Genomic DNA, 14052 nt, shown 5'->3' on the forward strand with positions numbered 1-14052 from the left:
CATTATTAGTAGATGTTCTTCCTGCAGGGTGAGACAGAGCGATGTCCCAACGCCAATTGTAGAATCGTGGACACTAAGTGTCCACGATTCTACAAATGATAAATAGCCTATTTATCTTGTGTCTTCAGGCCTCCATTATTTTGAGTCGTGGATGCCGGCGTAATCCGTCTTTACGATAGATGACTTGAAGGATTTGTGCAAGTACGTTCGGGTGGCAGATCTGATCAACAAGGTGCTCAAGCCTGCCGATTCGGGATTCGGCAGCGGAATACTCTGAGCAGGTTTCAGTTACCGTTGTGCAGGAACTCGGTGTTGGGTCCTGCATGAAACGAAAGGTGAAGGCTATTCCACCACCCACCAGTCGAGACACACACGACCGTTCTTTCGAGTGAGCAGCGTGCGATTTGTGCTCCAGTTTGCGTGGATTGCCAGAATCACGGGAAGCCAAGCTCCCATGAGCCATCTGTGGATAGGCACGCCGTGGGTTGGTGGCATTCCTCATTTTGGCGCGCCAGGTTCACAGGTCGAGGTTGCTTCGAGCGAGCAGCATGCGCTTTCCGCTGCCGGTTGACACGTTCCCGGCCCTAAAGGTGTCTGAAGATGACGAGTTCGAGATCGGAAAGCTAGCCGAGGGCTACATTCATGAGGCTCTGGAAGAGTACATGGACTTCCGCATCGTCAACGGCGGCGTGCTGAACAAAAAGCGCTGGAAACCCATAAAGACCCGCAAGGGGGTGACAGCCTATCGTGATCTGCACATGATGGATCCGGAGTCGTCTCGAGTCGCATCGAAGGCGAAAGTAGGCTCCGGCGCTATGACAGCCTCGACCAAGCTGCAGGGCGTGCTGGCAGTCGGCACAATCGACGGGGAATTCAATGACATGGCCTTCGGACTCCTCAACACGAACATTGAAATGCTCAAGATCAAGTCGTCGTACACCAACGACAAAATCGCAGACGCCAAGGTGCTGGCAAGTATCGTGGAGCCTACCCCGACGCAACCTGTTCGCGGGACGTACATCAAGTGGAGTGTTTCAACGGGTGTCCCTCTGCTGCTGAAGAAGCTGGTTCGACCGCGAGACTTCGTGTTCTTGGAATCCATCGGCATCATCAAGACCGAGTCGGGGGAGCGGATCGGCTACAGCTTGCTGCATTCACTGCAAATTCCGACGATCCGCGAGCTCTCGGAGTACCAAATCGTGCGAGCGAACGCCTCGATTTGCCTGTTGTTCCGCCAGAAATCGCCGGGAAAGGTGGAGCTCTACGTGAAAGGCTTCGTGGACGCTATGGGCAACATCAGCCCGTGCGTGGCTCTTTCCGCGACGGCAGACGCGCTCATGTCGTACAGGAAGGTTGTGTACTGTGGGCAGATGAAGAAGCTCAATTGGCTTCTGAAGACCACGAAGACGGTGATCCTCGACCGCAACAGCAGCGCCTGCGTCGTTTGCACCAACCTCGCGCGTCGACCAAAATGTTGCGAAGTTTGCCTGAACACCATGTGCGCTCGCTGCAGCGTCACCAAGAAGCTGAGCTTCCTGTCGCCAACGTCGCGTCGAATCTCTCGTCGCAGCTTGGTCTTCTGCGTGCGCTGCTTGCTGGCCGCGTTCAAAGCGGACGCGCTTGCGATCGCAGGCGAGGAGCTGGTCCGCCAAAACCCGTTCAATTTCTACGAGCCGTCCACGGCAACGCCGTCGTCCAGGCTGGCCTCGCCGTCCAGCACAACTCCACCTGATGCCACCTCCGAGTTTTTCGGCTAAGCTGGAGCGCTGGGGCCGTTACCATTATTGCTGCAGGCGTTGGTCCCAGACCAGGCTCGTTCGTTGCCAAACCAAACCAAACCAACCGTCCCTTCATCGCTGGTTAGAAGTCCATTAAAGCCACGATGCCGTCTTCGGAAGGTGAAGCTGACGATGTGCTGGAAGTTCGAGACAATAGCGATGGAGAGGACAGCTCTTCGTTGTCTTCCTACGACTCGGAGGACTTTGGACTCGTAGCACGCAAAGGTTTCGCGCGCATGTACGTGCTGTCCCGGAACGTGACCGACGAGATGGATTCGAAGGGCGAGTCCTCCTCGAAGCAAGGGAGCTGGAACTTGCTGTATGCCAGTGGGCAGCACTACTTCTATGGGCCGATCGAGCTGCCCGAGGACATTCAAGTGCGTCAAGAAGCAGAAGAATCCCGGAGTCGACCCGTCAGCTTCTTTGAAAGCATCACTCGTCAGCATGAAGGAGGCGTGGAGCTCGTAGACATCCCGAGGCTGCTACCGCTGCTTCACGCGCAACAAGATTCACTCACTGCCGTCGATGACGTGGTTGAGTTGAGCTCGGGACAACGCGATGCCGTGTACCAAATGATGGAGGTGGGGGAGTTTTTCGTGGAGGAGTTGGCCAAGCCCCGCACGACCGAGAGGCTTGAACTCGGGGCCCAGGAGCTCCCGTGGCTGGCCGAAGCAACAGAGAACAACAACCCGGCGTTCTTCGAGCTGCAGACCCACCCGAACACTAACAATGACCTCGCAGAGGCTGGTGTTCGGCTTGTTGTGATGAAGCTGGTGGTGCGTGGAGTACTGCTCGACATTATCTACTCACGAGACTCGTACTTCGTCACGTTGAGAGATAATGCGGAGGAGATCGCTCTCGAGGACACGTTCGTCCCGAATGTGGCCTGCGCGGGCCCATGCTACTTAGTGCGGCGCTACAGTGACGAGGATCTGAAGCAGTTGCTGCTCTGGTGCCCTCTCCCCAAGGAATCACCGACGTCTCTACTGCTGCATCCACCGCAAACTACGAAGGCGAGCAGCCCCAGTGGGAAAACTCGGCGAGCTTTTGCGGCTAATGACACTCAGCTTTACTGTCTTATCGCAAAGCGTCCGCAGACGAGAATGAATGCCAAGAAAAAGAAGAAGTCCCGAGAGAAGGAATCGAAGCGAGGTGAAGAAGACGGCGATGCTGATGATGAATCGGGCCACATTATGGACGATGCAGTTGTTTTCCAGTTCAACCAGTTCGTCTACACTGGATATGCTCAACTTCCTACCAGCATGATGGACGATCCGGGAGCCCTCGCTCGACGTGGATTCCCTCTGCTCCGGGCCCAAGCAAGTGACCTCGCTATTGCTGGAGTTTATGAAGAGATTCTGGGCCCTGGTGGCGAGCATGAAGCAGAGTTCCCTCGAACGAAATTCTTAAGCCGCTTCGCCACCGTTCACCGTCGATTCCAAGAGGAGGTTGGTTCCGTGCTACTAGATCTGCTCGTTGGGGCCCAGAAGTGGGTCAAAGAGTTCATGGCGGAAGTTCCATCGGCAAGTGGTGGAAACGCACTCATCGCCTCTCATTTGGCACGCTGGCTGGAAGTGGAGGATGGATCCGAGTCCTTCTTCGAGCTTGAGCTCGCTCGCGGCTCTATCTGCCCGTTTGCCCAAATTGTGGACGAAGACCTTGCTTATGGAGATCAACAGCCACTCGACTTGATGGTTTGGAAGGGAATTGTACGTGACGCGCTGCTCGGGATCATCTATCGTCGTGGCAGCTTTTTCATGACGCTGCGGCCGGTTGCTGAGTCTTCAGATGTTGTGAGTGATGGAGTGCTAGACGACGATGCATCAGCGCAGCTTTTTGCCGGTGTGCCGCCACACCTCAACAAGGGCCGAGGGTATCTTGTTCGTCGACTGCCAAGCACAGCAGGAACGCCAGCGTGGCTGGCAGGAGCGAAGCTGCTGTTGTGGCAAACCAGTCACAGTCTCGACCGAGAGGAACGGGAGGAAGCTCACATTCAAGCGAGCGAGTGCAAGACGCCGTGCAAGGACTGGTTCGAGGACAGCGACGCTAAAGTGGATGCCAAGGCCACGATGAAAGCTCAATCAAAGCCCCACGCTCTGCGTCCTGTGGAACTCGCAGACGATAAAGTTTCTTCTGAGGCTTCGACTGCGTTTCCCAAGATGGACAAGGTGGCGCGACCTCATCACCTCTCTCGTCTTTCGACAAATGAAGCGCTTCTAGCCTTACAGGCGAAGGCTCAGGCGGCACTGCAACCTGTGCCCTGGGATCTGCGTTCGGGTCGTCCGCTCTAGGCTAAAACCCAGGTAACTTAGTCACCGGGCTTTCATTCCTACCAACACATGAAATACAACACAGCTCATTATTCGCTTTATTGAGCTGTAGTATCGATTGTGAATCTACCTGTCGGGCGCACCAATAGTGTTGGAAGTCGTTGCAGTACTTGTCGGGCGTCTAGCATCATGTCGTCGTGGGTGAGGAGCTCTCTCGCGCTCAGCCCAGACACGGCTGCTAGGATTTTAGTGACGTCTTGCTCGGGCATTGCTGCATCAGCAGCATGCAAACAAGCTCGAAGGTCATGAAGCGAGACCATGAGCGCTCCTGCCTCTCCAAGCGGCTCGTTGATCTCCACCTCTGTGACATTGGGCTGCACCTTTCGTCGAATATGGAGCTGCACGTGCTGGCGGAAGCTCAAGAGATCGTCGAGGCGCTGCATCTTCAGACATTCAGCAAACTGGCACTTCGGTTGTCGATTTCCAGCGTCGGGTTTCGCCTTGGAGGTTTGGTTAGTGCTCATGTGCGGATGGTGTACCAGCAAAGTGGCGTAGTCGACCTGCGGATGGCCGCGCAAGTCAAGAAGCAGTGCGCGGTGCAGTTGACTAAACGCTGCGTCAGACTTCCACGGGAATGTCAGACGTAGAGTTCGCACTACGTCTGCAAGCGAGACGCGACCTGGAGGTAGAACCGAGTCCGTCAATTCACTACTGCCGGGCGATGTATTTGAAAAGTGCCGGTCATGGTCGACAACTGCAAGAGCCTCACGCAGCCGTGTCAGCTCTCGAGTTTGGTCCCCGCGCGCATCGACCGGCAGCTCTTGGCTGAACACGAGGTGGAAAAGTCGACAAGCGCTTGACTGCGAACTAAACCGTTCCAAGCCATTCAGAAAATTGTACACGAGTTCTACTCGATCCGCGCGGTTGTCACGAGACCGCTGCAAGAAGCGCTCAAGTGCCATGGTGAGCAGCGACGACCCAGAAGCAGAAGCCAACACAGCTTTGGTGCCGTCGCTAGCGGAACTAAACGAAGCTCGAGTAGTGGAGTGTCGATTCTGCGCCACTCTAACCTGTTCATCAAATTGGTCCCATACCTGAGCTACGAGCTGCTCTATCCTCCCGCGCGGGAAGAAGAGATTCCTCACAAAACCATCGTGCTGCAAGTAGCTGGGCACGTCTGGGCCCATTCCTCGACCAGGTAAAAAATCCCCACGCGCTGTGGTCCGAACAGCGGACGATGCCACCAGTTTATCAGCAATAATACCGTTGAGAGTGATCAATTCTGCTGGTTCTGTGAGGAATACAAGTGGGCTCTGCGTGCCTTGTTCAGCGTCTCTTTTGGCAGCTAATAGAGCAAATTGCTGCTGTTGAACCTGCCTCAACCGCTGAGCGATAGTTACAGCAGTGGCTTCGATGCCTTCGGGAATCGTTGGCGCGTTCGTGATACCCGCGAGAAGCTCCGAAAGCTCGAGCTCGAGGCCAAACCCATCCAAACCCGCCACAAACGCGTGATTTAAGGCAATGTACTTGCTGTCTTCGTTATCTTGGTTTGATTTGAGAATGCTGGTAGACTCCGACGCTGCAGCTAGAGCTGTAGACAGTTCCTGGAGCTCGCGACTTAGCAGTACAATGGTGTTCTTGTCTGCAGCAACATGTTCTCCATTTCCCTGCTCCTCCAGCGCTGCAACCGTCTTCTTGAGCTCTGCGAGTTCATCGCAAGCATGATAGTATCGAGCTGTCACTTTCTGCAGCGCCCTTGCATCCTCAAGGGAGCGTTCGTGGCCAGCTCGAAGACTTTCATCGTGTCGGCGAACGCTACTAGCCAGCGCCAATGTGGAGCGTTGCGCCTCTGCGAGCTTATTTTCCGCTTGGATGACGTTGTCTTTCTCAACTTTCAGCGCGGCATTGAGTCGAGCATTTTCCGCCGCACTCGCAGCCACCATCGCTTGTGTTTCTGCGAGTCGTCGTTTAAGTGAGATCAAACGCGCCTTAGCTTCTGCACTGTTAGCACTGAGCTGCCGAAGACAATGAGTCTCCACGCTCTGCAGTCGAGTGTTAAGCCCCGGGACCATCAAACTCCGAGCATACAGAGCTTCCAACGCGTGTTCGTATTCATCGCGGATGCGCATCAGCACTGGCGCGTACACGTTGAATCCGTCGATGAGTCTGTTGAGTGCCTCACGAACGACTTGAAGTCTCCGCAGACCTGGTGCCGAAGCTTTACCGGGTGTCGACGACTCGCGTTCATCCCCGTCCAACTCGACATGAAGATAAGACAATAATTCCTGTAGCAATGCTGGTCGAGTTCGACTGTCATCTACGAGCTGCGTCCGCGTATAAAGCTTGCTCACCTTGGGTGAGATCGGCGAGAACGGGTTGAGGTCGATAGTGGAGTCGGGTTGCTCTCTCTTGATGGGGCTTCCAGGCGCAAATGTAAGCGGCCACGATGCTACCTCAGCAGCCCGTGGCTGATGGTGGTGTGGAGACTTCTCAAGGTGAGAATTGCGTACTGTCGCCGGTGATCTGGGTGACGCAGCTTGGAATTCACTGATGCATCGCCTTGGAGACTGCACGAAGTCGTTGGTAGCAGATAGCAGAGGTGGAAGAGAGGAGCTGGTACTTGCAGTGCCTTTGGGTTGTGCTGGACGTCGAGGTGGCGGACTGGCAAGACCAATGGCAACGAAATCCATCACGAAACACGTTTGGAGACGACCAGAACACTGCTAAAAGCGTAAGAGGAATCCCATAAGCGATTGAACGAGCAGTCGGCGGGCAAGCCCAGCCGTTACTTGGTTTCCTGCTTTCAGAGCTGCAGCGATGGGGAATACGCTCAACCTCGAGTCTTCCGATCCGATAGTGAGCGACGACCCGTTGCTCAAGGTACGCCCGAAGACGCTTTACTTGCTGTAGATTGAGACGACGTTGACATCCCCCTGAATGACCGACGCAGGATTACCGAGCAGGTTGGTTGGGGCTTTCGTGGACCGTGAAGTGACGAAATTAACAGAATTTTATCTTTTGTGGGCGTGTTAATGATCGTCGCTAGCGACCATCGATGACTTCATGGAGGCCAAGGACAATTTCGACCAGCTGCAGGCAGCGGTGGGGGACAAGATGACGGTCACCCCCGAGGAATTCGACGATGTATTCTCACTTATCTGTCAAGACCCCCAGGAGCATTTCGCGCTGTTCGACTCATGGGAAGTCGGCAAGGTGGTGTGTTGAGAGCTCTTTCATTGCGAATGAAGCGTGAATCTTCTTCGGTATCTCACAAAGGCTGCAAATGTTGTGCTAGGTGGACGTGATGGAGGTCTTCGCTGTGATTATCGTGTATTGTGACGCGATGATCGAGGAGAAGGTTCCTCTGCTCTTCGATCTCTTCGATTTTGACCACTCCAAGGAGATGTCACAAGATGAGTTGGTACTTCTGATGCTGTGCACAACTCGAGGACTATGCAAGGTGGTAGGGATGCCTCGACCAGCCACTGACAGTCTGGAAGCCCTGGCTACCGATGCTTTCGCACACATCGACGCCGACCGCAGTGGCCAGATCTCTCTTGAGGAGTTTTCGAAGTGGATCCTGCATGAACAGAGCGCCATGGCGTACCTCGCTAAATTCGCCAACACGCGTGTGATCTACGAGAACCAAGTTCAGTACGACTTGATGATGAAAGAGATCTGTACAGCCTTCATGAACTTCTCCGAAGCAGATGCAGCTAATGATGGCAAGGAAGGTCAACAAACCTTGCTTTGTTCCGAGGAGTTCTGTGAGGAAATGATCCAGCGCTATTGTCCTGCAACTGAAAAGCACGAAATCACTGTCTTGCTGCGTGCGATGAAGGCCATCATGGCAAAAAACACGAAGGAAACCAATCCCCTGGAAGATTACGATACGACTCCGACAGACAAAGCGCACACAATGATCTCGATGGACGCCTTCTTCCTCGTTATATCTCCGTATGCTGCATTTCTCGCCGCTGATGACGATGGGGAGCACTCGATCAATATTAAGGAGCTCAAAATCCTGATCTGGCTGCTTCGTGGGTCGGAACCGAGCCAAGCTGTGGTGGACAGCTTCATGAAGTCACTTGACGACAACCGCGACGGCTTCCTCAGCGCCGCGGAATGGGTCTCGTACGCACTTGAGACCAACAAGGAGACCGGAAGTCAATCGTTTGCAAACCAAATTCATCTGCTCTTTGCAACTGCAGACCTGAACGGAGACGCTGTGCTGTCGTTGTCGGAGTTGGAAATCGGGCTGAGGTCCATTTTTGCGGATCATTTGGATCGCGTGAAGTCTGCACCTAAACCAGAGGCTGCTGCACCGCCCGAGTCGGCGTGGGAAGAGCTCACCGCTCCAGAGCGCGTGGAGAGACGACGAAGGTCACAATTTTCATCCATCACCAGCCTTGTTGCGGAATTGGCCAAGGAAATAATGCAAGAGCTCGATGGGAACGAGTCCCAGCGTATCGAATGGTACGAGTTCCGCCAGCACCTTGACTACCTTGAACAGCGCGTGATGGACACGAAAGCCTACATCCAAGAGCATGTGTTAGACCCTGAAGACTGAAGAATACGAGCATAGATCACGTTTGTCCTTCATGTCGGGTTGGAGCGCTATGCAGGAAAAAAATGAAGAAGATAAACTATAGGGAATGAAGAAGATGATGATATAAATGTTCTTGCTGCTCCTCATCGCTGCCTGCCTACGACGCCTCCAATCCTGTCTCGCGACGAATTACTCGACTTGATGTCCAAGCCATAACGCACTTAAGCCCAGATCTTGAGTAGCGTGTCCCAGCTGCCTGTGCACAGTGCCTGTCCTGCCGGGTTGACGCCGAGGCACGATACGCGGTTCTCGTGGCCGGCGAGCTGGTAGATGTGCGAGCCCGTGGTGCTGAGCACGTCCCAGCAGTAGCAGTTGTAGTCGTCGTAGCCGGCGAAGAGGAAGCGGCCCGACTTGGAGAAGCTGACGGACGTGATGCCGCACAGGATCTTGTCGTTGCTGAAGTTGTTGAGCTCGCCGTAGGCGCGGAGGTCGAAGAGGCGGCAGCTCGAGTCGTCCGAGCCCGTGCCCAGCGCGTTGCCGCTGGGGAAGAAGTCGACCGAGTTGATGTCGGACTCGTGGCCCTGGAACGTGTGCGTGGTCTTGCCCGTGCGGATGTCCCAGACCTTGGCCGTGGAGTCGCACGAGCCCGAGATGAACATGCTCGGGTTGTGCGGGTTGATGCTCACGGACATGACGTCGCCCGAGTGCTCGCGGAAGGTGGTCTTGACCTCGCCGCTCTCGACGTCCCAGAGGATGCAGTTGGAGTCGCCGGAGCTCGTGACGATGCTGGCCTCGTCGATGAACCTGCAGCAGCTGAGGTAGCCGTCGTGGGCCGCCAGCTCCTTGGTGGCGCGCATGACCTGCGCCTGCGAGAGGTGGAAGATGCTGCAGAGGTTGTCGAGGCCCCCGCAGGCCACCATGTTGCGCTGCTTCTGCTCGAAGGCGCAGGTCATGACCCAGCTCGAGCGCAGCGGGATGGCCTGGATCTTGTTGGTGGTCTGCGCGTTCCACACGATGAGCTTGCCGTCCTGCGAGGCCGACACGAGGCTCGAGCTGTCGCCGCCCCACTGCATGGCGTAGATCTTGCCGAAGTGGCCCTTGAGCAGCCGCCGGCACTTGGGCGGCGCCGGGATGGGCTTGGCGCCGGCGCTGGCGTTGGCGCTCTGGAAGCCGCCGTCGGCCTTGGCCTCGCGCGTCTTCTCGATCGTCTCCTTGAGGCTCTCGCACTTCTTTTTCAGCTCGGCGGCGTCGGCCATGGCTGACGAGTGGCGGGCTTGGAAATTCGCGGTGACGGGCTACAGGCGTCGGGTGTCGGCGCGGGGCGGCTCGTTGGGTAGCGGAGACGCACACGCAGCTACGGGCCAAGTTTCGGGCGCCACGGAGCTCGGGGAGGCGCGGGGCGGGGAATGGCGCGGCGCGGCGGCACTTGGCGTCACGACGGTTGGGCCACAACTGCCGTCGCGACGCTTGAGGCGAGAATATCTTCCACGGAATGGGCGCGCGTGATTGGGCGGCGCCGGGGCCCGCCGATTCGACCGAAAATAGAACGAACGTGACGTGGACCACAAAGCCGTTGAAGCGCTCTGAAAGGTGAGGAAGTAGATGAGGGGTGTGTAAGGAAATGCATTGAGGTATATGAGAGCGATAAGAGTTTTGTGTGTGTCATGGATAAATGTGGTATGCATCTTGCATTTAGTGAGGGTAAGAAGCGTGACGTGCTATTAGCTCGAAACACTGCCATGTAGTACCATCGTCAAGCCAAACTTTGGCTTCTAGACCAATTTCCTCAGCACCGAGTGTCGCTAGAATCGCGACCTATGCAACTTCATCCCAATAATCATGCCTGACAATAGAAATTGTGCGGCTTGGGTTGTTTTGGCGACCTGGGTCGTCGCCAGCCGGTTCATATACACCGAGGACCGAGTAAAACAGTGTACTGTTTGCCAAAAACGTTGCGCCGACTTTGACCTTTGTCATTCAATTTAGTCACTCACAATTTACGACGATCATAAGCGGAAAAGCAGCCTGTTCTCAGACTGGCTCTTGTGCATAGTTTGGTGATATTACGTCAAGATGGCGAGTACCGTAAGCAATGAGCCACACATCGGGCAAATTTACAAGTCATTTCACAACTTTCAGCCTTCCTCCACATCTCCCACCGCAATGCACTCGTGCGTGCTCGTCCCGCCCTACACTCGAACATTGAGTGACAAACTGATATGTGACGTTGAGCAGCGGACCGAGGGACCTCGTGCCATCTCTGTGGCAAAACTCGTGAGTGCTGGGCAAACCGAAGCCAACATCAAAACCAGGCCGTATCTGCAGCAGCTAAGGTACCATCCGCATCATCACACAGTTCGAACAGATGCATCCCACGTTCGAGTTGAAGCGTCAACGGCTACGCGTGAATTATCTCCAGAGGAAGAGCTAATTACTCCGAACGATATATCATCGTCCTGTAGCCTCCCGATGCACCTTCCGTCCGACGTGAAGACGGCAAACAAGATCATTGCTACAATCAAGGCATCGAATCACCCGATTGACGCCAATTTACAAAATGTCATCATCGCTGAAGCTCTAAAAAAGAAGATTCGTCATCGAGAACACTGTCGTGCGAACCAGGCTCGCTACAGAGCGAAACATCTCAAGTTCGTAGCCGATACTCAAAATGCCATTGTTCAGCTGCGGAAGGAGATCGAAGATCTCAAATCAAGATGCAGGAGTACGTTCCGGATCCCAACCTCCCAGACCCCATGGACTGTTGCTGCTGATTACTTTCGCCACTTCAACAATTTCGTAGCTTGTCCTGGGACTCAACAGGAAGCCGCGTCCAAATTCCTGAGCGGAATCATGGCCCCGGATACGGTAGATGGCGTTTTCCCCGGCGTGAACACGCAGATAGAAAACTGGAGGCGCTTTGCACTTTTCTTTGGCGACACGCGCTTGGAGCTTCGAGGGATGGAGATGCCAACCGAACGCGATTTGGTCGCCAGCACGTCGATCAATATTACTCTCAGTTGGAACACTCTCCGATACGCGTTTCCGCACATGAACTCTGATGGAAAAGGTGGCACCCAGGGAGGAGATTGGTCGCCCATTGCCACCAGAATCCTGGGTCTAACTCTTGTCGTGCGCGGGTCGGTGATCTTCGGCTGGGACGACACCAGCGACGAAGTGGTGAGATTCCATGCGCAAGCGGATTTGTTGACTCCATTGCTCAACGTGCTGGGCAGTTTAGCGGATGTGTCGCTCTTCTTCAGCGAGGCTCTCATCACCCCGGACGGTAACTTCATTTGATGAAATCAATGAATATTTGCTCGTTTCTCCTTGATTCCGATCGTATTTTCATTCGATTACAGAACACATAGGTCCAACGTGCACATTCCAGCAAACAACAAGCGCGAAGAACCATGGCACATGACAGGATAGTTCCATCCACTACACTATTTTGTTTTCAGACCATCGCATGCGACATGGGCGCGTCGCACTTGCGGCGCACCAGTCGCCTATGAATTTCTCGACGGCAAACGACACATAGACATGCCTACCTTCGCGGCGTACTCGCCAAGCCGCCTATAGCTTCAGGCATCATATATCGTAGCGAGTACGTGCCTCCCTGCTTCAGTTGAACAATTCGGCGACGTGCACCAAATCCAAATTGACTTGTAGCGAGCTACTGCCTCATCCGTAAAAAGTGGTTGTCAGTCCAGAATAGTATTCTCCGCTCGAGGCAGCGAAATCCATCACCACCATCGACTCGATTGGCTTGCAACCACTGCACTATTTCGAAAGCTTTGGTGTAGTCCATAGCGGCAGTAGTGCAGCCTTCTGCACGGCTCGTGTGAAGCCACTTGATAACGCCAAGCTTGCCGTTGCGGGCAGTACCACAATATGGTACTGCCCGCAACCATGTAAATCACCGGGAGGCTGTTGTGATATAATATATCACATATTATGCTTTGCAATGCGTTTGTCGTTTTCACTTAGTGTTTTGCCCGAGTATATCTGGTATACGTTGTTTTTGACCGATGGTGTGGTTGATGAAGGAGATCGAACTAACCGCGCGTCCCGTTGGCCGAGTGCCGTGGTTACCCGTGTTCGAAAGTACGTGAAAGCCCACCCTACATTTTATTTAGAGGAGCTACAGCGGTTCATACGAAACGCTTTTCCTAAAGTAAAATGGTAGCGTAGTATCAACATGTGGTCTTACATGGCGGGGAGCTGCTCGCGCCACAGAGAAGCGGAAAGCCCAGTGTTGCAGGGGCCGCTCGTGCACTCACAGACGAAGCTAACGAGCCGTTAAACATGTCCAACAGAGCCGTACCGGAGTAGCAGTGGCCGGCGACGTTACCTCGGTGTCCTGAGAACCAACGATGCACCCGTTATGTTAAGTAGGACGAGGTGGTGCGACTTACCTACGCCTGGAGGTCGATTTAGTACCGTCTCGCATTTTTATGTCTTTGAATTATTTTATCTCAGAGATCGATCTAAGCCCTAAACCCGAGCGACAAAATATCTGCAAATCACAATAATATATTATTATATCACAACAGTCTCCCGGTGATTTACATGGGACCGGTTGACCACGTCCATGTAGCCATTGCTGGCAGCGCTGTCCATAGCTTTTGTAGTGCAACAAGCCTTTGTTCGTCCGTGAAGCCACTTGACGACGGATAGATGTCCATTTGTGCTGTGCTTTCGTTGTACTGAGAATTTTCATGTAACGGGGTTACACGAAGATTACCCGATGGCTACAGAGTGTGGGACACACAGGAGTTATGGTATCCACGTATTAACCTAAATCAGTAGAAATATCAGTAGGGGGTTTATAGCCAATGGATATGCAAGAGACTAGGGCTCACTATGTTAGATAGTGAGCGTCATACATTTACACCAGGACAAAGATAAATACATTCAGCTTGGGATTTACACTGAGGAGTCTTGTGTTGACTCTTGGAGCCCGTAGGGTGTGTGGGCTCGTACGTCGTTCAGGTATTAGAACAACCGCTATCCTTAGCTAAGACTCGGTGAGTCTAACCCGTCTTCCTCTGACACAAAGCTACTGCAGCCCCGCTGCATTTCAGGTGGTCGCCACTCGCAGCATAGTCCAAGGCACCTGTTGTGCAGCCTTCGGTGCGATTGGAGTTAAAACGCATTGCCGCATCAAGATAGTTCATAGCTGCGGCTTGATCCATCGCCTCAGTTGTGCATACCAGACGCGTCCCACACTTTGCAACCCGCTTAGGAAAACTGAAGAGGATTTGCCCAAGAAAACGCACGACCGCCGGTCTAACCTTCTGACTTGATGCTCCTCTGTCGCTCGCATGACGAAGCTGCCCCCCCCCCCCCCCCGGAGGAACACACCAGTGGAGAACACCGGATCCTGGTGTTTCAGGTGCGGACCCCGAGGACGCGGCTTCTGCTACCCTGGCAGGGTCTTTGACAAAGCGACCGG

The 14052-nt window shown here is 54.3% G+C and overlaps 6 protein-coding genes across 6 annotated transcripts; 4 read left to right on the top strand and 2 right to left on the bottom strand.

Moving 5' to 3' along the window:
• Positions 1-548: 548 nt before the first annotated feature.
• Positions 549-1757, top strand: IUM83_03708 (START-like domain; the record flags this gene model as incomplete). The annotated part of the gene is made up of 1 exon (XM_067927736.1): positions 549-1757. One exon carries the CDS (start codon positions 549-551, stop codon positions 1755-1757), a length of 1209 nt encoding a protein of 402 aa, XP_067795182.1.
• A 125-nt stretch (positions 1758-1882) lies between these two features.
• On the top strand, positions 1883-4069 carry IUM83_03709 (uncharacterized protein; the record flags this gene model as incomplete). The annotated part of the gene is made up of 1 exon (XM_067927737.1): positions 1883-4069. The coding sequence occupies one exon, from the start codon at positions 1883-1885 to the stop codon at positions 4067-4069; it is 2187 nt and encodes a 728-aa protein (XP_067795183.1).
• A 77-nt stretch (positions 4070-4146) lies between these two features.
• IUM83_03710 (uncharacterized protein) lies at positions 4147-5991 on the bottom strand (the record flags this gene model as incomplete). The annotated part of the gene is made up of 1 exon (XM_067927738.1): positions 4147-5991. The coding sequence occupies one exon, from the start codon at positions 5989-5991 to the stop codon at positions 4147-4149; it is 1845 nt and encodes a 614-aa protein (XP_067795209.1).
• Positions 5992-6865: 874 nt separating this feature from the next.
• On the top strand, positions 6866-8618 carry IUM83_03711 (putative EF hand containing protein; the record flags this gene model as incomplete). Its single annotated transcript, XM_067927739.1, has 4 exons — positions 6866-6928; positions 6999-7011; positions 7095-7264; positions 7344-8618. 4 exons carry the CDS (start codon positions 6866-6868, stop codon positions 8616-8618), a joined length of 1521 nt encoding a protein of 506 aa, XP_067795391.1.
• Positions 8619-8818: 200 nt separating this feature from the next.
• Positions 8819-9853, bottom strand: IUM83_03712 (Guanine nucleotide-binding protein subunit beta; the record flags this gene model as incomplete). The annotated part of the gene is made up of 1 exon (XM_067927740.1): positions 8819-9853. The coding sequence occupies one exon, from the start codon at positions 9851-9853 to the stop codon at positions 8819-8821; it is 1035 nt and encodes a 344-aa protein (XP_067795390.1).
• Positions 9854-11066: 1213 nt separating this feature from the next.
• Positions 11067-11894, top strand: IUM83_03713 (bZIP transcription factor 1; the record flags this gene model as incomplete). The annotated part of the gene is made up of 2 exons (XM_067927741.1): positions 11067-11319; positions 11398-11894. 2 exons carry the CDS (start codon positions 11067-11069, stop codon positions 11892-11894), a joined length of 750 nt encoding a protein of 249 aa, XP_067795389.1.
• Positions 11895-14052: the final 2158 nt, after the last annotated feature.

This window comes from Phytophthora cinnamomi (genome assembly GCF_018691715.1).
Source record: "Phytophthora cinnamomi strain GKB4 chromosome Unknown Contig21, whole genome shotgun sequence".
In the NCBI taxonomy this organism is placed as follows: Eukaryota; Oomycota; class Peronosporomycetes; order Peronosporales; family Peronosporaceae; genus Phytophthora; species Phytophthora cinnamomi.